Source organism: Myotis nattereri (genome assembly GCF_964212035.1).
Source record: "Myotis nattereri genome assembly, chromosome: 8".
Taxonomy (NCBI): domain Eukaryota; kingdom Metazoa; phylum Chordata; class Mammalia; order Chiroptera; family Vespertilionidae; genus Myotis; species Myotis nattereri.
Window position 1 is genome coordinate 2,694,186 of NC_138083.1, and position 26,188 is coordinate 2,720,373.

Here is a 26,188-nt window from a genome sequence, read left to right on the forward strand (position 1 = left end):
CACGCCACAGAAACCGATCCCCTCCCAGTTCTGCAGGCCATGGTCTGAGATCCGCAGGGCTGGGGGGCCCCTTCCCAGCTCTGGTGGCTGCTGAGATTGCTGGGCTCAGAGACACGCCACTGTGTCCAGGACTACACGGTCACTTCGCCTTCTGTCGGTCTCACGTCTCCCTCTGACAAGGACACTTGTCACTGGATTTAGGGCCCACCTGGATAACCCAGATGACCTCATCTCAAGACCCTTAACTTAATCACATCTACAAAGACCTTTTTTCCAAATAAGGTCCCATTCATAGGTTCCAGAGATTTTTTTTTTTAATATTATATTGATTTTTTACAGAGAGGAAGGGAGAGGGATAGAGAGTTAGAAACATCAATGAGAGAGAAACATCAGCTGCTTCCTGCACACCCCCTACTGGGGATGTGCCCACAACCAAGGTACATGCCCTTGACCAGAATCGAACCTGGGACCTTTCAGTCCGCAGGCCGACGCTCTATCCACTGAGCCAAACCAGTTAGGGCTCCAGAGATTTTTTTTAAAAAAAGATGTTTTTATTGATTTTAGAGAGAGAAAAGGAGAGGGATAGAAATATCGACGAGAGACATTGATCAGCTGGCTACTGCACGCCCCACGCTGGGGATTGAGCCGCTACCAGGCATGTGCCCTGACTGGGAGCTGAACCATGACCTCCTGGTTCATAGGTCGACACAACCACTGAGCCACACCAGCTGGGTGGTTCCAGGGATTTGATGTGGCTATCTTTTGGGGACTCCCATATAGTTTGCCACAGGGCAGTGCCCTCACATAAGAAACATGGGTCATAGCACATGCCCTGACACAGGTATGCAGGCAGCAGCCAGATATCAATAGTAACTCAGAGGCATAAACCAAACCCTGCAGTCCGAACACACAGACACAAACACAGAGACACAATGACACCAACATCCAGACCCATAGCAACACACTCCAACACAGCATCTCAGACACACAATGACCCCAACCTACGGAAACCAGACATGCTGCAGCCTGAGCATACATCTGCCAGGTCCAGACATACTCCACTCCCCGTGTCCAGCCCCCTGGAAACTAACAGACAGGTATCTTCTGGCCTAGTACAAGACAAGATGCACCCTGACACTGATGTCCAAAGAGGATGCTGCCCAACATACATGGTCACTCAGACACACACCGAGTGACACTGACACATCACATACAAGGACATGCAGACTTACACAGGGAAAGCTAACAGCCTTGGATATACCTCAAGGCACACATGCTGACCTCTCCCAAAATCTTGTGTGTCCCGTCCCCAGGGTGGGCAAGGTCACTGAGGGGAGGACATTCTCTCTTCCTGTGGTCACACAGGCCTCGCTCTGATTTCCAAGGGAAGGACTGACAGACTGACCCTTCCACAGAGTGCCCCGACCTGGGCTCGGCCTCATGGTGAGGCCTTGGCCTTGAGGAAGCAGATCCCCAGGGTCCCTGTGAGAAGTGGACCTCAAATGTGCCATCTTTTGTGCCATGCCCCCCAGAAGTACAAGCCGAGCCTGCTCCAGGGTGGACAGGGGTGGGGGTCGAGTGTGAGGGTGGGGTGGGAAGGGCCTCAGGGAAGGAGGTGCACCTTGTAACTTCTTTTCACTAGCACTCCTTCCCCTCTTTCATTCATTCCCGCGTCCTGGTGCTGGTGGGGTTGCTGTCCATCACCCCCACACCTGATACCAGCTTCCCTGCAGGGGGCCAAGTTCTGGGGCACAGAGGAGCCGGGCAGTGGCCACTGTCCAGGCACACCCCGTCCCAAAGCAGACAGGCTCGTCTAGTCCATGGTCAGCAGCCCCAGTGAAGCGCGGCCTCACATGCCAGGAGCCAGGTTCCGAGGGTGGCCACAGGCAGAGGTGCCCCAGGCTGGATGGAAGAGGCCGGACTCTGCTCTGCAGGCCACGGCCGCCACGGCCAGCTCAGCTCCCAGGACCCAGCGGCCGCACCTTCTCAGGGCCGGTGGCTGCCATCCGAGCGCGCTGGGCTTGGGCGGTCCCCGGCGCCCTCGGGTGCCTCGGTTTACCCCACTGTCTGAAAAAGCGTCTTCCGCCCTATGGGCAGCCTAACTGGCCACTTGGCACTGGAGGCCCGGCGGACGGACGGACGGACGCGACACCCCCCGCCCCGCGAGCCGTCCGCCCCCTCCCTCCGCCGCGTCCCGCGCGCAGGATACCGCGAGAGTCCCGCCCCCCAGCTGTCAAAGGTGGGAGGGGCGGGAGCGCGCATGTGCGCAGCCCGCGCCGCCCGCGCCGCCGGCCCCGCGCCCGCGCCCGCGCCCGCGCCCTGTCCGCCCGCCCGCCCGGCCCCGGCCCCCGCCCCGCCTCCGTCCCGCTGGGCGCCGCAGGTAAGCGCCCGGCCGCGCCCGGTCCAGACCCCGCGCAGCCCTCGCGCTGGCCGCGCCCCCGACCCTGACCCCGCGCGCAGGTCGGGGGGCCGCGCCCGAGCCCCCGCCCGCCGCCCCGAGCCGCGCCCGCCGCCCCCACCGCCCCGCGCCGCGCCCCGCGCCCCGCGCCCCGCGCCGGCGCCGCGGCCCTGCCTCCTCCTCCTCCTCCTCCTCCAGAAAAAGTCGCCATTTTGGTTCACTGCCTTCCCCCCTCCCCAGGCGCCCGCGATCGGCCCTTCCGGGGCCAGGCCGGGGCCCTCCCCGCGCAGGTGACAGGTGTGCCGCGAGGCCAGCGCCAGGTGTGCATCCCCTGGCCAGCCTCTTAGGCGCGCGGGGGCCGGAGCTGGGGTCCAGGGCCGAGAGGCCTTGCCGTTGCCTGGCTGGCTGCCTGTGGTCAGCGCGTGGTGCCCCTACAGCCCAGCGAAGGTCCCACCTTTCCGTCCCTGCTGGGCCCTCCCGGAGGGTGGAAGCCCTTTCTCCTGTCGTGAGAGTTGCAGGCTTGGATGGCAGGAGGGTCTCTGCCTCCTACGCCAGCCCTGGCCCCAGGCCCCCCAACTTTGAATTTTCCTCTCAAGCTGGATAAAGACTGGAAGGGGGGTCCCAGCAGGCACCTGCACCATAGGCCACTTGAGGTCATCATGGGGCTTGGGTGGCTGATGGTGGCAGGTCTCCTGTGGAAGTGGCAGTGTGAGGCCTTTCAGAGCAGTTTGTTCAGACCTTTCTAGACCTATACCTCTCTCCAGGCCCAGGATCTGGGCACCTCCTGGGCAATGGGCAGTGACTGTACTGACCTCTGACCTCAACCTTACTGATAGCTTCTGTAATTCCCTTCCCATCCTCTCTGGTCTCAGTTAGTTAGAAACTGCCAGGAGAGGGGTCACGTGTTCACATAGCCCCCTACCCACCCTCTTCTGCAGCCTTGGGTGTCCCTATTAGAGGACCCAGTAGGACTGAGCTCAGAGTCCCTCCAGTTCTCATGCCCATGCAGGCCCAGCTCACGTGGCGAGGTGTTCCCTGTGGCTGGTGGCCAGTAGTCTCTGGAGTGGTGCTGGTGGCCCTGTAGATGGGGACAGAGAGGTTCCAGAGGGTGGAGGTGAGGACAGCCAGGTGGAGGATGGCTGAGGAGCCCAGCCTGCATGGGGCCTCCCTCGGGGTGGAGGGGCCCCAGCAGGAACAAACAGGGAGAGGGTCACATAGGAAGGATCCACTAGGACAGGGACCTCCTTCCTTGGTCCTGCCTCTGGAAAGGGACGCACGCAGTTGGGGAGGGGTTAGGGGCCCTCAGTGCCCGCATTGGCCATCTTCCATCTGTGTCCTGGGAGAAAGATCCAGGGGCACCTGCCTGGGTAGGGTGGCATTGCCTTGGGTCTGGGTGGGGCTGTGAAGGAAGGTGTCCCAGGGTGCCCGGCCAACACAGCCTGTGTGCCAATAGCCATGTGGTGTCATAATTGGCCCCAGGAGCAATGCTGTTAATCTCCTGCCTGAGCACTCTACCTCTCCTGGGGCCACCCAGCCCCGTGCTGGGCGTGAGATGCATGGCTCTCGGCACCTCTGCACTGTGTCTAGGACGCATGGAGCCCATTGGACCTGATGAGTGTCTCAGGACAGGGTTAGATCCTCCCAAGCTGATGGGGTCTCCTGGGGAGAGCTCAGCTGGGCAGTCACTCCCCTAAACTAGAAGCCTCCCATCACCTGCTTTCCCTGTGACCAAGAGCACAGGCAGGCTGGCTCCCTTTTCTGCAGCCAATGAGAGGTCTGTCTGGGGGGTGGGGTGCAAGGACAGCCATTTCAAGTCCCAAGAGCCGGCCTGATGGACCTCACAGGTCTGTCCACTTGCTCTGCAGCAATGACTGATCCTTTCTGTGTTGGAGGCGGCCGCCGACTCCTGGGGTCCAGCAAGAGTGGGCCTGGGAAGGATGGCAGCCAGAGTGAGGTCCGGCTTCCTGTGCGGCACGACCCAAAGCTGGGTAAGAGGGGTCAGGCTGAGGTCAGCTCCAAGCTGTTGGGAGCAGCAGTGCTGAGTGGGCCACCTCCCGAATGTCCAGCTCCTGGGTGCCATGTACCTGCCTTGGAGAGCCTTCCCAGGGTGGGGGCAGCCAGGGGCCCTGGATTCTTGTCCTAGGCTGACTACAGCCTTCCATCCCCAACCCCATGCCTCATCGGGGGGGAATGAGGCTCACTCCAGGCCTCACCAGGCTCCTGGATAGCAGGAAAGATGACAGGGAGCACAGCTCCAAGCCTTGATGTGCCGTGTGCTGCAGGGTTGCCGGTGGCCCGGGGTGGGCAGACAATGCCTAGCCAGGCCCCACTCTGCTTTGACCCGGGAAGTCCAGCCAGCGACAGGACAGAAGGGAAGAAAAAGGGGCGTCCGAAAGCTGAGAACCAGGCCCTCCGAGACATTCCCGTGAGCTCCCTGAGGGCTGGGTGGGGCTCATGCTGGGGTCTGCCTGTAAGGCCATTGCCCTGCCTTTGCTTGCCATCCACATGTCCAGCACCAAGCCCTCAGCCCACATCAGTGGGCCACTCTGTGCCTAGGGATTCGTGGCGTGGCCTGGGGCCCAGTGGACCATGTTCATGGGCCCTCAAGAGCACCCTCACTGCTCAGGGTGGCCTGGATCTTGCTGCGGTCCCAAGGTCAAGGGCTCCTACAGTCTGTCTGCCCTGCAGGCCTGGGCAGGGTGCTGAGTCTGGGGCTCGGGTCAGCAAAGGCCGGGTGGCTGAGGGTCAGCAGCCTGGCCTTTCCCATGCCAGCTCTCTCTGATGACCCAGTGGAAAGACGAATTCAAGGTGCACTCACGGGTGAAGTGTCCCAGCTCAGGGTGCTGGCTGGAGTTCCCCAGCATCTACGGGCTCAAGTACCATTACCAGCGGTGCCAAGGGGTAAGGGGCTGTGGGCTGGGGAAGAAGAGGCCTGAACCCACCCTGCCCAGCTGCTGGCTTGGGTGAGTCTGCACAGAGGCCTGGGCAGCCCATGCCACGCCTGCCCTCTCTACCCAGGGTGCCATCTCAGAAAGGCTGACCTTTCCCTGCCCCTTCTGTGAGGCCGCCTTCACCTCCAAGACCCAGCTGGAGAAGCACCGGATTTGGAACCACATGGATCGACCCCTGTCTGCCCCCAAGCCTGGGCCAGTCAGCCGGCCAGTCACCATTAGTCGGCCCGTTGGGGTCAGCAAGCCCATTGGAGTGAGCAAACCTGTCACTATTGGCAAGCCTGTGGGTGTCAGCAAACCCATCGGTATCAGCAAGCCAGTGACGGTCAGCAGGCCTGTGCCGGTCACCAAGCCAGTGACGGTCAGCAGACCTGTGCCGGTCACCAAGCCAGTGACAATCAGCAGGCCTGTGCCGGTCACCAAGCCAGTGACGGTCAGCAGGTCTGTGCCGGTCACCAAGCCAGTGACAATCAGCAGGCCTGTGCCGGTCACCAAGCCAGTGACGGTCAGCAGGCCTGTGCCGGTCACCAAGCCAGTGACGGTCAGCAGGCCTGTGCCGGTCACCAAGCCAGTGACGGTCAGCAGGCCCGTGCCGATCACCAAGGCTGTGCCAGTCACTAGACCTGTGCCCGTCACCAAGCCCATACCAGTCACCAAGTCTGTGCCCGTCACCAAGGCAGTGCCAGTCACCAAACCAGTGACCACAAACAAGCCGGTGCCGATGACAAAACTTGTGACAGTTACGAAACCTGTGCCAGTCACCAAGGCCGTGCCAGTCAGCAGGCCCGTGGTGGTCAGTAAGCTGGTGACCGTCAGCAGGCCCGTGGCCCTCGGCAGGCACACACCGTCCTGCAAGATGGTGCTGCTGGCCAAGTCTGAGAACAAAACTCCCCGGGCCACGGGGAGGGCCAGTGGGAAAAAAAGGTATGGGGGTGCCTTCCAGGTCGGGGGGGTGCTCGCCGGCTGCAGCCTGGGGTGCCGGCCCGCAGCGAGCCCCTGATCCCCTGCCTCCTGCTCTGTACCTCCTTCCCTACAGGGCTGCGGACAGCCGGGACGCCTGCCCCCTCCCACCCAAGCAGGCGCGGTCAGAGAGCGGGGAGTGTGGCCCACCCACCACGGGCCAGGGCTCCGCCCTCCAGCCCAGCACAGACCCCAGCAGTGGCCCCCTTTCTCTAGGCAGCAGGCCCTTGGGGGGCAAGGAGGTGCCAAGGGCCACAGGCCCTGTGTCCCTGCCTGAAGAGGGAGCTGAGCGCATGAAGCACAGTAAGACGGGGCGGGGGATGTGGCAACAGCCAGGACGGGCAGTGGTCAGCCTCCTGATGGTTATTTGACCAGATCTTGGCCCTCGTTTCTCTCCCCCGAGTCAGGAAGGAAACAGAAAACACCCAAGAAATTCACGGGGGAGCAGCCATCCATCTCAGGAACCTTCGGACTCAAAGGTGAGGCCCCAGTCAGCCGGGCACCGGTGGGACTGGGCTTATGAACAGGTGTGCTCAGGCCCTTGGCCCACACCTGCGCCACCCCACATGTGCACACAGGCCTGGCCAAGGCAGAAGACAAGTCTCGAGGCTACCGTGCCAAGAAGCAGGAGGGGCCTGGCCCCGAGGATGTCCGAAAGAAGGTGCCGGCCCCCGCCAACACTGGCAGCAAGGAGGTGCCGGCCCCCATGGCCCACTCAACCCCAGGTGGGGGCTGCTGTGTGGGGTCTTGACTGTGAGGTGGTTACTGGACCACACAGATGGGGGCTGAGTGTGGACCCTGGGCTCTGTGCTTGGCGTTCAGGGCATCTGGGAGCCCGAGACAGCCCCTGAGGCCCTGGCTCTGCCCCACAGGTGGCCCTGAGGAACAGTGGCAGCGGGCCATTCACGAACGGGGGGAGGCTGTCTGCCCCACGTGCAGCGTGGTCACCCGAAAGACCCTCGTGGGGCTCAAGAAGCACATGGAGGTGTGTCAGAAGGTAAGGCTGCCCCCAGGGGCTTCTGGGGGGAGGTGCCCCAGAGCAGCTTCTCATGGGTCCCTTGTCTGCAGCTGCAGGATGCCCTCAAGTGCCAGCACTGCCGGAAGCAGTTCAAGTCCAAGGCCGGTCTCAACTACCACACCATGGCTGAGCACAGCGCCAAGGTACACCACAGGGCCCAGCTGCCATCCAGCCTGACCATTGACACTGACCACAGGCCTCCCCTTCATCTCACCCACCCTGCCCAGCCCTTCCCACTGACCTTTCATTCCCGCACTGCCTGCCCATGAACATCTGTGGCTCCAGTTTGGGGCAGGGGCCCTATGGGGATGAGGCACTGAGGCTGGGCCTGCCCCCCAGCCCTCTGACACGGAGGCCTCCGAGGGGAGTGAGCAGGAGGAGCGCGAACGACTGCGCAAGGTGCTGAAGCAGATGGGGAGGCTGCGTTGCCCCCAGGAGGTCAGTGGGACTACGGGGGGGACAGTGTGGGGCGAGGCACAGCCCTTTGCTGGCCTCTTACTGACCCGTGACCCCTAGGGCTGTGGGGCCGCCTTTTCCAGCCTAATGGGCTACCAGTACCACCAGCAACGCTGTGGGAAGCCGCCCTGCGAGGTAGACAGTCCCTCCTTCCCCTGTACCCACTGCGGCAAGACCTACCGCTCCAAGGCTGGTCATGACTATCACATGCGCTCGGAGCACACAGCCCCGGTGAGTGGCCTGTCCGCCTGTCCATCAGGCAGTGAGTGCGCGTGTCCCGCCCACCCCCCCCCCCACTTGCTCATGTGCCCCTGCCCACAGCACATGTCTGGGTCACCGCACCTTCAGGCCATGTGGCTCCTGTTACTCACCTTGGCCTCCTCACCCTGCAGCCCCCCGAGGAGCCCCAGGACAAGCCCTCTGAGGCCGAGGACCTGTTGGGTATCGAGCGGACCCCCAGCGGCCGCATCCGCCGCACGTCGGCCCAGGTTGCCGTGTTCCACCTGCAGGAGATTGCAGAGGACGAACTGGCCCGAGATTGGACCAAGAGGCGGATGAAAGATGACCTGGTGCCTGAGACGGCTCGGGTGAGCCACCTGGGCTCTGAGCAGGATGTGCCTCCACGTGGGGTCCCCTGTGATGGCCCTGCCCCCTGTGACCTGGGCCAGCGGCTGACCTCCAAGGTTCAGATCTCCCTATGGAGGGTACAGTTGAGGGCCTCTTTAGAGCAGTGGGAGTGTCGCTGTCAGCTCTGGCCCAGCTGCCGGGGCTCACCCCGGTGCCTGCCTGTTTTCACAGCTCAACTACACTCGGCCAGGCCTCCCCACACTCAACCCCCAGCTACTGGAGACCTGGAAGAACGAAGTCAAGGAGAAAGGCCACGTCAACTGTCCCAATGACGTGAGCTGGGGCAGGCTGGTGGGTGGGCAATGGGGACTTAGGGACAGAGAGGCCAGGTATGGCCCTGGGTGGCAGCCTTCCAAGTGGCCAGCCTCCCTGTGGTCCCTGGGCCTCTGCAGGGCACTCAGACAGAACCCTGCTGGCAGAGAGGCCTCGACCTCAGCCCCAGAGGCCCAGCCCGCCCACAAGTCTCCATGGGGGAGGAGCTATGATTTGTGTGGGGGTGCTGCCGGGAGGTCCTCCCCATGACTGTCTCCTGCCCAGTGCTGTGAAGCCATCTACTCCAGTGTGTCCGGCCTCAAGGCCCACCTCGCCAGCTGCAGCAAGGTGAGTCCCGGGCTGTCCGCCACGTGGACAGGTGCTCAGCGGGCCCCCGGGACCCGCATGTGGGACGTGCACCCTTGCCTGTCGGGCCGCCTCTTCCAGGAGCCCCGGGACCAGCCGCTGCTCCGTGACCTCTGCCGTCCCCCAGCCACAGACATGAGTCAGTCCCGAGTTGTTCCGCCCATGGGCTCCTCCCGTGGGCACCAAGGGGCAGGCTGACCTGCCTAGATAAGCCAGGGCCACCTTCCCTGTAACTGCAGGTGGGGAAGTCCTGTCCAACACCTGGGGCTGAGCTGCCCGTGTCTTGCAGGGAGACCACCTGGTGGGGAAGTACCGCTGTCTGCTGTGTCCGAAGGAGTTCAGCTCTGAGAGTGGCGTCAAGTACCACATCCTCAAGGCCCACGCAGAGGTGGGTGGCACCGCCTGTGCCAGGGGCCGGGGCCTGTGCCTGGACGGACTGGGCGGCGGGGTGGGGGTGATGTTGAGTGAGAGGCCAACATGGAAAAACCTGGCGCTTTCCGTGCTTCTCTCAAAAGTGGCTTCGGCTCCCGAGGCTGGGAGGCTCAGCGCCCTCTGTCGGGCCTCTGGCTGTTTGTCTCTCCCCAGAACTGGTTCCGCACTTCGGCAGACTCGCCTCCCAAACACAGGAGCCAGGGATCACTGGTACCCAAGAAGGAGAAGAGTCTGGCAGGCGGGAAGAAGCGGGGCCGCAGGCCCAAGGAGCGGCTCCCTGAGGAGCCTGCACCCAAGATGGCCCCCCGCCAGGAGGACTGGCCCCCAGGAGGCAGAGACAAGGGGGCCCAGGACTCCACTGGCCGGAAGGTGGGAGTCAGCAATTCACCCGAGAAGTGAGCATGGTGGCTGGCAGGGCCTGCCCCCACGCTGGCCAAGCCCTCCTCTGTCCAGAGTCGGGTAGCTAGCTCTGGGATACCCTGCCCTCCAGTTCCCCACCCCCATCCCTGCCTACCCCTTTGTCCAGTGGGGCAGCCAGCCCTCCTCCGCTCCTTGAAGGTGGCCCTTCCCCTTGCAGGTTGCTGCAGGCACACCTGGGCTGGGCCTCCCTGAGAAGGGCCAGTGGCAGTCACAGAAGTGCAGTTGCCTGGAGGGACACTCACAGGCCGGGCAGAGCCTGGAGGGGTAGAGGGAGGGCCTGCAGCCTGGGCCTCCGTGCCATGGGGGTGGTGCAGAGTGGCCAGATGCCTTTGGCCCCGGCCATGAGTGCTGCGTGCCCCACCTGCTTCCTCAGGCCCAAGGCTCGGGGGTCCCTGCTTCTGGGCTGATGAAGGTACCTCAGCAGCCTCGCCTCTCTACCCAACACTGGAACCCCAGCACCCCCAGCTACCTCCCTGGACAGACCCTGAGTCTGATCGCTGCCGTGCTGACCTGGTGGTCCGTCCCCTTCACCCTTCCCGCCTCTGGTTCCTCAGCTTCTGTTCTCTACCTCTCCAGGCCCACCCTCCCTGCCGGTGTGACCCCTGCTGTGCTTGGGCCCAACCCACTGGCTTGTGTCTATCCTGGTGGGGAGAAAGTGGCCCGCCAACGGGCTCTCTGCCACCCCCAGCGGTACTCCCTGCTTGGGGCAAGGGAGGGCCTCTGGTTTTCTGCTTGCAGGGCAGCAGGAGCTGGGGCCACGAGGAGCACGCTCTAGCTTGGCCGTCACTGTGGGCCTGGCTGGGATCGCCTGAAAGGTTAGGGATAGCCCAGTCTGGGCCCTGGGGCCGTGGGCGTGTCGGGCAGGGAACTGAGCACTGCAGGAAGCAGCCTGTCTGCTGGTCTGGCCTGGCCTGTGGCCAGGCTCCTGAGGGAACGCCCCACCCTTTGTTTTTACCTGCCCCTTTGTTTCTGGTTGGTGGTCTTTTGATGTGAGAGCTGAAGGCCAGCGAGGGGCTCGCTGAGGTCACCGTAGGTTGATGGGAGCTCGGGGCTGCCTTGGCTCCCTTTGGGGCCTTGAGGACAGCTAGGCCTGCAGGTTGGGCAGGGTTCAGGCTGGAGTCCGGGGCACCTGGAGGAGTGGGTCCACACCTCTGGCCTCCTCCCTGGGCCCCGCCTTCCAGCTGTGGCGTTGCCTGGGGAGGAGGACGCTCGGAGTCACTGAGTTTGGATGGAGGCTGTTTTCCATAGGGGGTGGGGGTGGGCTGAGGGCTCGGCCTTGCCGATCCTGGACGATGTGAATTTTGATACTTTCCTGTGTGCTTGTTTCTCCTGGGTGTGTAGTGGATGCCAGTCTTGTGGCTGTGACAAGTAACAACCTTTTTTTATTCTGTTTTTTATACAAAAACTTACAACAATCTGACATTTTGGTGCTAAGGGTCTCCTGGTGCCAATGGTGGATCTGGGGACTGGGCTAGGGTCCCAGGGGTCCCTCCTCTGCTCAGGGAGGCAGTACTGACTGGGCACCCTTCTGCCTCAAGCTGCCATCCTCACTCAGCCCTGGAGAGGAGGGGCTCCAAGCTGGTCTGGGCTCTCCTCGCCCTGCAGTAGGGGGACAAATTCCCAGGGGCTGGGGGCCAGGTCACTGTGCTGCCGGTCTCTGGCTTCTTTGTCCAGTGCTCTGACCCTGGGCAGCCTGGCCTGGTGGTGTAGGGAGTGGGTGTAGAGATGTGGATTCTTCCTACCCGCACACATGGCACATGGGAGTGACCCAGTGTCAGTCAAGGTGGGCACAGGGGCTGGGCTCTGGGTGTCACTGTGGTGGGGAGCCGGTGGAGGTGGGTCAGACAGCCACTGCAAGGGCAGCCTCAGGAGGGGAGGGGAAGCAGGCACTGACAGGAGCCCCAGGTACACTTTCTCTGCCCTTGTCACCAATGGCTGGAGGAGGTTGGACCTCAGCACCTCTACTGGGGACAGCCGTCTGCCCCAGCCTCTCAGGTACTTGTCCCTTGGGGTGTGAGGGGCTGGTTTTTGCTGGGGGGTGTTTCCAGGTGACCCTCCAAAGTCCACAGATGGCCCCTGGAGTGGGACCCCCGCCCAGATGTGTGGGAAGAGGTGGGGTCTTGGATAACTTGATGTTTAGCACTTTAACCCCTTTTTTGTCTCTAAAGGGTGTGGGGGCTGCTGCCAAAGCGGCGGGTGGGTTGGACCCGGCTCCCTACACCCCAGTTCTGGTGGTTGAGTGCAGGGCAGAGCCCTGGGGGCTCAGCAGGATCTGCCCACCTCCACTCTGGCAGGAACACGGCCAGGTAACCTTCAGCGAGAGGGTCCAGAGTGGCAGACTCCAGGGTGCAGTAGGCACGGACTATGCCCGAGACCCAGCCCAGGGCACAGTGCCGGGTCCCTTTCTGAACATCTACCTCTGGCCCTGCCCACCCCTTTGCCCTGAGAACAGGAAAGGGCTGACACTTCACACAAAAATAGGATGCACTTTATTTGCTTGTGCAAAGGCAGATGGATGAGGGTGTCTCCTGATGTGACTGGTGGCCCTCAGCTGTAGCCTGCCCCCCGCCCCCCTGCTCCTCTGGTTCAGAAGGGAAAGGACGGGTGCACCGACCTGCGGGAGGCAGGGCTGTCCCCACGAGTCCTCGCTCTGCGGTCTCAGGAGGCTAGTCCTGGAACTGAGGTTCAAGGGGGCCGGCCAGTTCCTCCCGCCTGGCGGACGCGCGTCCTTACTTTGGGTTTCTTGGTTTGTTTTTTTTAATGCCAGTTCTCCGTACATAAGTGCATTTTGAAAGAGAGGTTCCAACTATCCCTTGTAACCATATATATACACATATATTCTATCTACAAAGTGTTTATTTGCAAGATGTTTTGACGGCGGCGAGCTCGGGCCCTGCTCACCTCGTGACCGTCTGTCCCGGTCCTCGTCCCCGCCCCCAGGCCCTGAGTGGCACGGGCGGGCCATCAACTGTATGTATTAAAAATGACTGTATCAAATAAATGTCTATTGATGGTTTTCCAGGGGCTGTGTGGGCTGAATTTGTGGCAACACGCGGGGTAGGGTCCTTTCCCGGCTGACGATGCCCAGTTGGGGGGGGGGGGGCGAGGGGTGTACCCAGCCGCATAGCCTTGTGGGATTTGTAGTCTGCGGGACGCGGCCGCAGGCTCCCAACTGCGGCTCCAGCGGCCCACCCTGCCCATTCGTCAGCGCTGAGGCCTGGAGCTCCATGGCGGCGCCCCCGGCCTCCGCCGACGCTCCTCGCTCGTCCCCGCCGCCCCCCGTGGCCGGAGACGGGACGGACCGAACGGTGGCGAAGAGCGAGGCCGCCTGCGAGGACCGGTAGGCGCGGAGGCCGGGGTCGCGCACGTCCCTTCCGTCCGCTGTGGGAGGGGCGGCCGCGTGAGCCCGAGCACCCGCCCTGCCGCGGGGCTGGGGCGAGGCGGCCCCGTCTCCTCGGGCTCCCCGCACCCACGCACTCCACGCACCCACCGCACTCACGTACTCACCGCACCCACGCACTCGGGTCCCCGGCCGCGGTGGGAGGTCCCCGGCGGGCGCGGGGCCGAGCCTGCAGGTGGGCGCTCAGCGAAGGCTGGGCGGATGGAGCGCGTTCTGCTCCCCGAGGCTAACGGGTTTCTCTCCCGAGGGGCTGGGCCTCGGGCACCCGGCTGCCGCGTGTGCCTGCCTGACACCCGCCCCCGCACCCCCCGCCCAGAGGCCAGCGCTCAGGAGCCTGGGGGTCAGGTGGTGCATGGATGGTCCTCGGACTGTCCCGCCCGGCGGAGGGACACCCTCGAGGCTTCTGTAGGGGTTCGCGAGGGGACCTCGTGGGTGCAGTGGGGAGGAGCCTGGCTGCTGGGAGGCAGAAGTGGCCGAGAGGAAACTGGCTCCCGCTCGGTGCCTCTGCGGCCCGCGCCACCAGGGGGCGATGCGGAGCAGTGCTGGCCGCCCCGCGCCCGCGCCCGCAGGCTGGCCTCCCTGCTGGTCGGAGCTGTGCCCTGGGGAAGGCTCAGCGGAGGGCTCAGCCTGGGGGAGGGAGCCCTCCAGGGCAGCCTGGGTGCTGCAGGGAGAGGAATGAGGCCCGGCCGCCCCGCCCTGGCAGCTCCTGCCGGAGTGTCGGCCCTGGTGGAGCATGTGTCCTCCTGGGCTCGCACCCTCCCAGTGAGCAGCGACTAAGAGCTGGGTATGGCGTGACAGGGTCTCATAGGACCTGTCGGCGACACCTGCTGGTTCCAAATAATCTTTGATTTAGCCCCAGATCAGAGGAGGCAGGGCCAGGCAAGTTCTCGAGAAAAGCACTCCCTGAAGACGGGTTGGCAGCTACTGTCCGGGCCCTGCCCTGTGCACAGAGGATGGGACCCAGGACCAGAGGGCAGTGACTGGACTGCAGGGCTCTTCCGCCCTGGCGCTGCTCTGCTCGCCGCTCTTTCCTGACGCTGAGGCCTAGGGCCCCGCTACAGTCCCTGCACCACCCTGGAGGGCCCCAGAGTTGGCTCTGCTGGAGTCCAGTGCCCCTGAGCCTCTCCCTGCCCACGGTCCCATCTCCTTCCACCTGTGGCCCCCCGTGGCTGTCTACCTTGCCGTTATTTCTTGTGCCCATAGAGCAGTGATGGCGAACCCATGACACGCATGTCAGAGGTGACAGGCGAACTCATTTTTTTGGTTGATTTTTCTTTGTTAAATGGCATTTAAATATATAAAATAAATATCAAAAATATGTCTTTGTTTTACTATGGTTGCAAAGATCAAAAAATTTCTATATGTGACACGGCACCAGAGTTAAGTTAGGGTTTTTCAAAATGCTGACACGCCGAGCTCAAAAGGTTCGCCATCACTGCCCTAGAGGGTCAGCCCCATGAGGACAGGGACGCGGACTCCTTAACCCTGGATGTGCTGGTGGAGAAATGGGCACCTGTGGCAGTGCCTTCTCAGGTTGTGTCCTGGTTTGGTCCAGGTGGGGTTGGGGCTGCAGCTGTGGGGTGCAGGGAGGCTGGCCCAGAGCATTGGGAAGGAGGGGTCCTGCCAGGGGTTCCAGGGTGGTGGGGCGGGGCTGCAGCCCCATTCCTGCACCTGCCCTGAGAAAGACACCCCGAACCCTCTGTCCCTGAGCCGGGCCCTGGTGAACCAGCCCCCCTCTCTCCCCACCCCCTGGCCTCATTTTACTCCCCCAGCAAACTCCCCTCCACCGGGATGGGGTGTCAGGCAGGAGTGGAAGCCTTGGGTGCCTGCCCCAACTCTGCAGTGCTGTCCAGCCTCCCTGAGTGTGAGCCAGCCCCCCATCTGCCCACGCCCAGGGTCAGGAGGGAAGCTCCTGTGGGCAAAGACGGACAGGCCTCTGGTGGGTGTAGAGTTTAGACCAGGGTTGGGCAAACTTTTTGACTCGAGGGCCACAATGGGTTCTTAAACTGGACCGGAGGGCCGGAACAAAAGCATGGATGGAGTGTTTGTGTGAACTAATATAAATTCAAAGTAAACATCTATAATAATAAAAGCATAATATGCTAATTAAACCGGAGGGCCAAACAGCGGAATGACACTCCGGACGAACTTCTGGATGAAGCTGGGGCTGCGAGGGCCGACTCGTGCACGAATTTCGTGCACCAGGCCTCTAGTCATTACATAAAAGGGCACGGTCTTTTTTTTTTTTTTTTTTTTAGTTTTATTCATTTCAAACGGGCCGGATTCGGCCCGCAGGCCATAGTTTGCCCACGGCTGGTTTAGACCCACCCACGTTACCTAGGCAGGCAGGAGAGTCCCCTTTCAGATGTTTGAACCCAACCCTATCTGGAATTTTCTCTCCGGTGAGGTTCTGGCAGCTATTAGGGATGTTGTTGGAAACTGAGTCAGGAGGAAAGAAAGCTGGCCCTGGCCGGTTTGGCTCGGTGGTTGGGGCATCAGCCCGCAGACCGAAAGGTCTCAGGTTCCATTCCCAATCTAGGGCATGTACCGCCATTGCAGGTTCCATCCCAGCCCCAGTTGGGTCACGTGAGGGAGGCAACCAATTGATGTGTCTCTCTCACATTGATGTCTCTCTCTCTCTCCCAACCCCTTCCTTCTCCCTCCCTTTCATTCTCTCGGAAAATCCTTTAGTGAGGATTAAAACACAAATGAGGAGAGCCAGCAACATCCAGTGACTTGATATGAGGGTGGAGTCGGGACTTGTGGGCAGCCCCTGTGCAGACTGGAGGACAGCTCCCTTAGCCGACTCACCCTTTCCGAATGGCTCTTCCTCCTGCCGCCAGGCGGGCCTGGCTGTGTCATTCCCCCCAGCGCCGAGCACAGGTGCCGTGGGGGACATGCTGGAGCCTCGCTGTGGAGGGCAGGGCAGGCAGTTATTCTCAGAGGCTCAGGCGGGTAGAGTTTCAGATTTGTTTATGCCTCTGGGAGGCACCTTGGGCACGGGTGGTACGCCTGGCTCAGCACTGACATTCACCTTAGCTTGGCCAACAGATAGCTCAGATGTCCCTGTTCTGCTGGGGGCAGTTGGCCCTGCAACTCCAGGTAGGCCCGGGTTCTGAAGCTCTTCCTGGGGCATTTCAGGGGGTGCACGGTGGTCCTCACCAAGCCCTGGGCCAGCGGGGTGCCAGCCTGTGCCCAGGGGCAGTTCACACCCGAGGCTGCCTCTTCTCCAGCAGGGCCAGTGCTATTAATATCAGGCAAGTGCACAGCCCCAGCCGCGTGATCCTCTTATGCCTGTGACTTCGTCTCTGGGGCCGGTGGTGAGTGCTGTTCCTTCAGCACAGGGGCCTGAGGGCTCCCAGCTGTTAGCTCCCTGCCTCCCAGTGGGTAGCCTCTGCAGCCAGGGGTCTGGCCTCACGCTGGCTGCCCACCCACCCATGGAGGGGCAGCTCACATGGTTCCTGGGTTGTCCTAGGGGGCTGCTGTGGGCCTGAGGCAGTGTGGGGTACCCCTGCAGACACCTCGGATCATCTTGTGTCCAGTCATGGGCAGCCCCTCAGCTTACCCTGGCATCAGGATCTCAGGGTGCTGGGCCCTTGGAGCAGAAGGCAGGTGAGTGGCAGGACTGTTGTCTGCAGCTGTGGTGAAGAGCCCTTCCTCCCCTGCATCTCGGTCGATTCCTGCGGGGGGCGCTGCACATCAGGGACCAGGAGCCAGGCCGGTGCTTGGGGCGGGTAGGGCCCACCACCCGCAGGCACGGGGGGCTGCTCGTTGCAGACCGGTCTGTGTCCCCCAGTCCTGTAGCTGAAATGCCCTGTCATCGTAGTCCGCGTGCTCTGTCCGCCTGTGACCAGGGAAACGAGGTCTGTGCGAGTTTCCCCTATCGAAATTGGTCCCGTTATGACACGGCTCGCTCTGAGGGCACAGTGAGGCTTTGTCCCTGGCTCCCAGAGAGCTGGGCTTGGAGAAGGCCGTGGACTGGGCTTGGCTGCAGACCCGCCTGATGCTTGCAGGCCCCTTGCACGCCGAGACGGGCGATTTCTGGCAGCCACCCTGGCCCATGTTCCCTGTCCCGGGGAGGTGTCTACCCGAGGCTGTCGGGAGCACCAGCCTCGGAAGTCGTCCTTGCCGGTGGTCATCATGACCTCAGTAGGATGCGGAGCAGGCACAGCAGGGACCTGAAGGCTCCCCCCAGAGGCTGCCAGCCTGGGGTGAGAAGCAGAGGGACAGGAGTGGTGCCAGCCCTGGCCTCCGCTGTCGGGGTCTCTTCTGCGAGGCCGTCTCCAGCACGGTGCGCCCTTGCTGGCCAGGTCTTGCCCTTTGCAAACCATAATTTCTCGGGGTTTCCTCCCCGAGCAGAAAGCACAGAGGGGAGGGGCCTCTTTGTCGCCAGGACGTTCCGTCTGCCATGTCCAGGGTGACCGGGGCCTGGGGGCACCATTTGTCTCCAGGGCGGCTGGTCCATGCCAGTCTGAGTTCCCCAGGCGCTCACGGTCCATGGTGGTGCTGTGGCCTGTCCCCAGGCCTGCCTGGCCACTGGGTCATCTTGATACCCAACCCCATGGCGAGCTTTAGCACCGGGTTCTGAACGGACCCGAAGGTAATGGCTGTCCCCGCAGAGACGCTGCTGAGCACCGCACGCAGACGGCTCTCTGCGCCCGCCCCCCATAGGGCCGCGGGCCTCCTGTCAGCGTGCGGACGCTGTTCTCTGTGCCCTCGGGGCTGTCCGTGTGCCTGTCGCGTGCAGGGCCTCAGCTCACCTCTCTGCTGCCCCCCCCAGCACACGCACAGGCGCACCTGGCACTGCGGGTTGTAGCGGTGACAGCAGGACAGAGCTTCAGTCCAGACCATGACTTGGTCTGGTGTTTGATAACAGGGGCACGTCCTTGTAGACAGTCAGATGGGGCAGAAATCCCTGTTCCAGCTGGTTGTGCGCATGCACATTCCCCTCACACGCGCAGACCCGAAGGGCACATGGGCTGGCCGTCTCCACATGCTGGTTTTCACATAAACATCTTAGTTTATTTCTCGCCCAACTCACGTCCCAGACAACTGCCATGTCCCCGTCCGTCTGGGCCTTTCCTGAGCAGGTGTGGAGCCAGGCCGCTCAGCCCCCCGGGCCTCCCCAGAAGCCATCCCTGTTGGTTTTGGGGCCTCAAGCCAGTGACCACACTGGAGCCCTGCCTGAGGCCAGGATGTGCCTCCCACAAGCAGGGCAGCATGGGGAGAGCTGGGCACAGGTGCCGCCTGCCTTTCCCAGGCAGAACTGCCACCTTGCGGGCTGTGGGGCCTCCGCCCTCCTCCCTGCAGTTGGCAGGTGCTCGAGGGTGAGAATCAGTGGCCTCCCCAAGGGGTCTCCCAGCTCACGTCTCCCACCTACATCCGTCCACATCACTGTCCTTGGCATGGATGGCACTCCCCCTGCACGGAAGTTGTGCTTTGCTGTCTCTCTGAACCTGTGTGAGGCCATGGGCCCTGTGGATGGGCAGCAGGCGGGTTTTGTGTGCCATCTCAGCCATGCCCGCGTGCCTGCATAGAGACGGCCACCCTGGGCCTGGCGTGGTGGTGGGCTTGGTGACAGGGCCGGCGAGCGAGCTGTTCTCCTTCCTGCAGCAGCAGCGCTGAGGCCTTGGACAGGCTCCTCCCACCCGTGGGCACGGGGCGCTCGCCGCGGAAGCGCACCACCAGCCAGTGCAAATCCGAGCCGCCCCTGTTGCGCACCAGCAAACGCACCATTTACACGGCGGGGCGGCCGCCCTGGTACAACGAGCACGGCACGCAGTCTAAGGAGGCTTTCGCCATCGGTGAGTCGGCTGCCACCTCCCTGTCACCCCACCGGGTGGGCTGGGCAGGACCCGCCGTCGGTGCCAGGGTGCTCTCCAGCAGCAGCGGTCGGGCTTCCAGTTGTGGTGACTTGGTTGGAAGGGCTCTCCTGGCCCCGTCCACCCCGGGACCCAGGCGTGCGGCCCACCTTCTCTGCTCCCCGCAGGCCTGGGTGGTGGCAGTGCTTCTGGGAAGACCACTGTGGCCAGGATGATCATCGAGGCCCTGGACGTGCCCTGGGTGGTCCTGCTGTCCATGGACTCCTTCTATAAGGTGAGGGGTGCCCCGGCGTGTGGCCGCTGTGCCGAGGGCCTGCAGCCCCCCGCCCTGAGTACCCCTGCTCTCCTCACAGGTGCTCACCCAGCATCAGCAGGAGCAGGCTGCCCTCCACAACTACAACTTCGACCACCCGGATGCCTTCGACTTCGACCTCATTGTGTCCACCCTCCAAAAGCTGAAGCAGGGCAAGAGCGTCAAGGTCCCGGTCTACGACTTCACCACCCACAGCCGCAAGAAGGATTGGGTAGGCCCAGCAGCTGGGCTGTGAGGGCACTGGGCACACGGGCCAGCACGGGCGCCAGCACAGGCTCCTTCCCTTTGCAGAAGACGCTCTATGGTGCCAACGTCATTATCTTCGAGGGCATCATGGCCTTTGCTGACAAGACGCTGTTGGAGGTGAGGGCGGGCTCCAGGCCATCCTCCTGCCGGGACGCCCTCCCACAAGACTTGCCTTCAATGCCTCCTCTGGGCAGGCCCTGTCACCCTGTCCCGTGGCACAGGGTCACCTGTTCCATCCACTGTGTGGTCCCTGGGTGTCGGGTGAGGAGCGGGCCCTCTCCCAAGAGGGGGTCCAGGACATGGGTTTGAGCAGACAGGGCAGGTCTGCCACCCACAGAGATGGAAATGCCCTGGGTAGCAGCCCGAGGGCCCACACTTCCTGGGCCTGGGCACAAGCTCTGGGCTGGTGCCTTGGTTTCCTTTCTGTCCCCACCTGCACACACCAGGTTCCTGTCAGTGTTCTCTCTGCTGTCCTCCGGGGTCCCTGCGGTCGCCAAGATCACAGTGACGTTGGGGGTGGCAGGCTCACGTGCACGCTGGTGTCTGTCTGTGGGTCTGCACAGGGTGCTCCTGGGCGTGGCCTGTGCTGTGCGCACCGCCTCTCTGCACTTCCTGTGGGAGTTCCGAGGCTCAGGCCCCAGGAACCCGCGACCCCTAGCACCCTCCATGGCTCCTTCAGGGGTTACCTGCTGTGAGCTGAGTGTGGGGACAGACCCAGACTCACCAAGCCCCAGTCCCCAGTGTGAGGGCATCAGTGAGGGAGGCTGCCCAGAGGAGCGTCGAACCCGTGCCCTTGGACCAAACCTGGCTGACAGCACCCCTGCCCTCCAGACCCTCCATGTGCCACGGGGCCGGGCTTGCTCTCGGTCTGTGCAAGAGCCGGGTTCTAGTCACATGGCCTCATGGCTTCTTCGTGCTAGCCTCCCCAGCAGTGGCTTGCTCCCCTCCAGCTCCTGGACATGAAGATCTTTGTGGATACGGACTCTGACATCCGCCTTGTGCGGCGGCTTCGCCGGGACATCAGTGAGCGTGGCCGCGACATCGCAGGTGTCATCAAGCAATACAACAAGTTCGTCAAGCCAGCCTTCGACCAGTACATCCAGCCCACCATGCGTCTGGCAGACATCGTGGTGCCCCGAGGTGAGCAGGCTGTGGGGGGCAGGTGGGATGCACCGCCATCACCCGCCCGCTGGTGTCACCCTCCTGCCCTTCCCATCCAGGGAGCGGGAACACAGTGGCCATTGACTTGATCGTCCAGCACGTGCACAGCCAGCTGGAGGAGGTGAGGCAGCTGGCCAGGCCCTGTGTCCCACCTGCCGGGCCCCCCGCCCCCCGGTCCCCCCCACCACCACCCATAGCCCTGCTCCAGCGGCCCCCACATGGTCACAGAGTCCTGCTCGGTCAGCCCTGTGTGCTGTGGACACAGCAAGGTTCCCTGAGAAAGTGGGGCTCAGGTGTGCCCTGGTGCTCCCAGCCTGAGCTGAGCCTTGCCCAGAAGGGGCCATTCCTGTCCCTCCTACCCTTTGGAGGGACTTGGGTTTTGGCGCAAGTCCCACGTCCTGAGCACCCTTGGCGGGACCCCGACCAAAGGTCACATGTTCTGGGCTGAGACCTGAGCCTCTGCCTGCCCAGGTCAGAGGGCGCCCAGGTCAGAGGCTCTAGGGAGCTGGCCCTCTCTGGTGACTGGGACTGTCCTCCCATGTGGCATGCCTATTCCTGGGGGAGTGGCTGAGTGGGGCACACGGCAGCAACAGGCTGTCTGGTGACTGCGAGGCGAGTGTGCTGCTGCCATTGACGCACTGTTCCCTTGTTTCCTGTCACTGCCGCAGCGCGAGCTCAGTGTCAGGTAAGATGTCCCACACCTTCACCCACAGTCAGGCCTTCCCAGCACCCACAGCGCCAGGACCCGGGGCTGTCTTCACTGCTGCGCCCACCCTCGGCAGCCCTGGTCCAGGCACAGAAGGGGGTGTGTGGTGGCCTTTCCTTTTGGGCAGATGAGGAAACTAAGGCACAGAGAGGTTTAGGGACTTGTCTAAGGTCACCCTAGGCTGACCAGACCTCCCTGGAGGCTCCCTCCCAACCCCAGAGGCTCAGCTGCCCGGCCTCCAGGGCAATAGCCGCAGGCACAGGCTCAGCAGCCGGAGGGCTGGGGCACCTTGGCCTGAGCAGAAGGGCGGACTGCCCCGGGGGTAGTGCCCCAGCCCTCTGGCCCCTGCCCACCCTGGGGCCAGTGTGCAGACAGAGCCAGGGAGTCCTGGGGTGCTGTCCTGTCCCCACACAGCGGGCAGCATGAGTGACCTGCTTTCTGTGGAGTCAGGACGTGCTAGGCTGATTTCCAGCTGCAGGAGAGGTGGCCAGGGCCGCACTCAGAGCCCCTAAGCTCCACTGTGCTGGAGCGGCTCGCTGCTACCACTGCGTGGTCCCTGGCTCACCATGTGGGCCTGGCACCCGCGGTCTCCTGCGCCAGGCCCACTGCAAGCCTCTGCTCTGAGAAAAACAGCTTCCGGGGTTTCCGGTTGGAGAAAACACCTAAGCGCAGCCAGTGACAGCTCCCCTCCTCTGTGAGCCAAGGACCTGGCACCGCCCCCACCTCCGCAGCCAGGAGGTGCTGCCTGTGGGGGGCGGGGTGACATCCTGGGTCGCCCTCCAGGGCTTCCTGCGTCTGGTCCTGGCCCTCTGGCCTCTGCTCCTCCCCAGGCCACTGGCTGCAGGGCCCGTGCTTCCGGCTGAGTGGTCTTTTCTCTGTTCTTTTCCTCCTCTCCGTAAACCTGGGGTTGCCTGCCCTTCCCTCCCCGACATGCTCTGCACCTCCTCACCTGGCAAGCAGAGGAAGCTGCGCTGGGATATGTGAGGACGAGTGCAGTGCCTGGTGTGATGCCTGGGGGCTGTGCTGGCTGCACCTGCCTGCCCTTCGTCTCCCCTCCCCTCCTGCCCACACCTCCCCCCTGGCTCCCCCTGACCCTTCCCCGTTCCCTACTCCTGTTCCCCGCTCCCCCCAGGCATGGGGCAGCAGGGGCGCTTCAGCCAGCTTTGTCCCCCTCTCCTGAGGGGCCTCACATCCCCTGGGGGGAAGGGTCAGGGCTTGCCCCAGAGCTCAGCTGTTCCCTTAGAGCAGGGGTGGGGAACAACTGCCTGTATCTGGCCCTCAAAATCATGGGGTCTGGCCCTGCCAAGGCATTAGGGGTGAGTTAATTGCATGTGTGACCAAACAGAGCAGGCTAATCTTTAAGTTGATAATTGTGTATGGCCCACGAATGAGGTTATAAAGATCGTGTGGCCCTTGGCTGGGAAGAGGTTGCCCACCCTGCCTTAGAGAGAGGTGTCGGGCTGAGGCCGCCCACTGCCTGGCCCCAGCTTCGGGGAGGGAGGCTCCCACTGCAGCTGGCTTCCTACCTAAAGGTCGGCTGCTCTGCCTTCCTGTCCTTTAACCTTTGCCTTGTCCCTGAGGGGGCGGGGCCATCTCAGCCCAGGGCCCTCCCTCCAGATGAACCGGGAGGCGGCGGCTCAGCCCGCAGTGTCTGGAGCGGGAGGGTGGCTGTGGGAGAAGCGCTCAGTCAGGCTGTCCCCCCAGGGCCGCGCTGGCCTCCGCGCACCAGTGCCACCCGCTGCCGCGGACGCTGAGTGTCCTCAAGAGCACGCCGCAGGTGCGGGGCATGCACACCATCATCAGGTGAGGGCGCTCGCTGGGGCAGCGGGCAGGGCGGGCGGGGCGCCTTTTGCTGAAGCCCGGGCCCACAGGGACAAGGAGACCAGCCGGGACGAGTTCATCTTCTACTCCAAGAGGCTGATGCGGCTGCTCATCGAGCACGCGCTGTCCTTCCTGCCCTTCCAGGTGCGCAGGGCTGGGTGGGGGGTGGGGTGCGCGGCCCCTCGTGCTCATTAGCGCCCCCAACCTCTGTGCTGCAGGACTGTGTCGTGCAAACCCCGCAGGGGCAGGACTATGCCGGCAAGTGCTACGCAGGGAAGCAGGTATCAGATGGGTGGGGCAGGGGCCTGGGCTGGGCTGGGGTGGCCTGTGAGGCGGGGTCCAGCTCAGCCGTCCTCCTCAGATCACTGGCGTGTCCATCCTGCGGGCGGGGGAGACCATGGAGCCGGCGCTGCGGGCGGTGTGCAAGGACGTGCGCATTGGCACGATCCTCATCCAGACCAATCAGCTCACCGGGGAGCCGGAGGTGCGGGCAGGGTGCCGGAGGTGCGGGCAGGGTGCCGGAGGTGCGGGCGGGGCCTAAGGCACGGCCCTGGGGCCCTGGGTTGGGGCCTCTGACGTTCTGGCTGCCACCAGCTCCACTACCTGCGGCTGCCCAAGGACATAAGTGATGACCACGTGATCCTCATGGACTGCACCGTGTCCACGGGTGCCGCGGCCATGATGGCTGTGCGCGTGCTCCTGGTGAGTGGACCGGGCGGCTGCGGGCGGCGGGGCGGGGCCGGGATTCCCCATCCTGTCCCTCCTGGCGCAGGACCACGACGTGCCCGAGGACAAGATCTTCCTGCTGTCGCTGCTCATGGCGGAGATGGGTGTTCACTCGGTGGCTTACGCGTTCCCACGCGTGAGAATCATCACCACGGCCGTGGACAAGCGTGTCAATGACCTGTTCCGCATCATCCCCGGCATCGGTGAGGCTGCCTAGGCCAGTCAGCGGGGCTTGGGAGCCACAGGGCCCGAGTCCCCACTATAAGGGTCTGCTTCTTTCTCTAGGGAACTTCGGTGACCGCTACTTTGGGACTGACGCCATCCCCGAAGGCAGCGATGAGGAGGAGGCGGCCTCCATGGGTTAGCTAGCTGCCAGTCTCTTCCATCTGCGTCCCCACCCAACCTCCTGCCTCCGGCCCTGCTTGCAGAGTATAGACATGAACTTATTCCAGTTTAAGATGCTACCAGGATAACTTGCTCTCTACCTTTTGTTGTTTTTTAATAAATCTTTATTGTTCAGATTATTACAGTTGTTCCCCTTTATTCCCCCCATGGCTCCCCTCCACCCAGTTCCCACCCCACCCTCTGCCCTTACCCCCCCCCCCACTGTCCTCATCCATAGGTGTATGCTTTTTGTCGCCGGATCAAAGGTCATACACATGGAAAATGTAGCTATTTCCATCCGTAACGTGTCCCTGTGCTCGGAAAGGTCTCTCACGACTTGTTCACACTCTACTCAGAAAGGGTATGGAGCCACGTAACGGCTTTTTAAAATAATGTGTCCTCTTATGTTTAAAATGAGGATTTCGCTACCAAAAGTGAGGAGAAAGCAACACTACAGCTGCTCTCGCCCCTCTCGCCCTTCAGGTGATAGTTGTGCTTTGGGCTGCGAGCTGGTTCGCGGGCCGTTGACGAAGCCATCTGGGCGGCTCGTGCAGTTCTGCCGGCTTCCCAGGGGCCGTTGTAGCCTCACAGGGGCCGTCGCAGCCTCACGCAGCCTCGCAGGGGCCGTCGCAGCCTCACGCAGCCTCGCAGGGGCCGTCGCAGCCTCACGCAGCCTCGCAGGGGCCGTCGCAGCCTCACGCAGCCTCGCAGGGGCCGTCGCAGCCTCACGCAGCCTCACGCAGCCTCGCAGGGGCCGTTGCAGCCTCACGCAGCCTCGCAGGGGCCGTTGCAGCCTCACAGGGGCCGTCGCAGCCTCACGCAGCCTCGCAGGGGCCATCACAGCCTCGCAGGGGCCGTCGCAGCCTCACGCAGCCTCACGCAGCCTCGCAGGGGTCGTCGCAGCCTTGCATGGGCTGTCGCAGCCTCGCAGGGGCTGTCGCAGCCTCACGCAGCCTCGCAGGGGCCGTCGCAGCCTCGCAGGGGCCGTCGCAGCCTCACGCAGCCTCGCAGGGGCCGTCGCAGCCTCACAGGGGCCGTCGCAGCCTCACAGGGGCCGTCACAGTCTCACAGGGGCCGTCGCAGCCTTGCAGGGGCCGTCGCAGCCTCGCAGGGGCCGTCGCAGCCTCACAGGGGCCGTCGCAGCCTCACGCAGCCTCGGAGGGGCCGTCGCAGCCTCACGCAGCCTCGCTGGGGCCGTCGCAGCCTCACGCAGCCTCGCAGGGGCCGTCGCAGCCTCACGCAGCCTCACAGGGGCCGTCGCAGCCTCACGCAGCCTCGCAGCGGCCGTCGCAGCCTCACAGGGGCCGTCGCAGCCTCGCAGGGGCCGTCGCAGCCTCGCAGGGGCCGTCGCAGCCTCACGCAGCCTCACAGGGGCCGTCGCAGCCTCGCAGGGGCCGTCGCAGCCTCACGCAGCCTCACGGGGGCCGTCGCAGCCTCGCGGGGGCCGTCGCAGCCTCGCGGGGGCCGTCGCAGCCTCACGGGGACCGTCGCAGCCTCACGCAGCCTCGCAGGGGCCGTCGCAGCCTCACGCAGCCTCGCAGGGCGTGTCGCAGCCTCACAGAGCCTCACGCAGCCTCACAGGGGCCGTTGTAGCCTCACGCAGCCTCGCAGGGGCCGTCGCAGCCTCACGCAGCCTCGCAGGGGCTGTCGCAGCCTTGCAGGGGGCGCCGCATCCCACGTTGGGGGTGAAGGTGCGAGATAGAAGCTCCTCTCGCTGTCTCTCCTGCTG

The 26,188-nt window shown here is 63.4% G+C and overlaps 3 protein-coding genes across 3 annotated transcripts in view; 2 read left to right on the forward strand and 1 right to left on the reverse strand.

The window, feature by feature from the left end:
* Positions 1-26,188, reverse strand: part of LOC308523402 (dnaJ homolog subfamily C member 5) — a 290,237-nt gene that overhangs the window by 230,507 nt on the left and 33,542 nt on the right. The window lies entirely within an intron of this gene.
* On the forward strand, positions 2,323-12,901 carry ZNF512B (zinc finger protein 512B). The gene is made up of 17 exons (XM_081096703.1): positions 2,323-2,380; positions 4,264-4,386; positions 4,681-4,823; positions 5,171-5,299; positions 5,417-6,273; positions 6,386-6,612; positions 6,717-6,788; positions 6,888-7,034; positions 7,182-7,306; positions 7,378-7,470; positions 7,667-7,765; positions 7,844-8,014; positions 8,176-8,370; positions 8,582-8,683; positions 8,948-9,010; positions 9,318-9,416; positions 9,614-12,901. Exons 2-17 carry the CDS (start codon positions 4,266-4,268, stop codon positions 9,857-9,859), a joined length of 2,889 nt encoding a protein of 962 aa, XP_080952829.1. The 5' UTR covers positions 2,323-2,380; positions 4,264-4,265; the 3' UTR covers positions 9,860-12,901.
* UCKL1 (uridine-cytidine kinase 1 like 1) lies at positions 13,084-24,599 on the forward strand. Its single transcript, XM_081097745.1, has 15 exons — positions 13,084-13,220; positions 18,894-19,084; positions 19,270-19,376; positions 19,456-19,626; positions 19,707-19,778; positions 20,612-20,801; positions 20,882-20,943; positions 21,491-21,507; positions 23,233-23,331; positions 23,400-23,493; positions 23,568-23,630; positions 23,711-23,833; positions 23,944-24,051; positions 24,122-24,278; positions 24,361-24,599. The coding sequence occupies exons 1-15, from the start codon at positions 13,108-13,110 to the stop codon at positions 24,438-24,440; spliced, it is 1,647 nt and encodes a 548-aa protein (XP_080953871.1). The 5' UTR covers positions 13,084-13,107; the 3' UTR covers positions 24,441-24,599.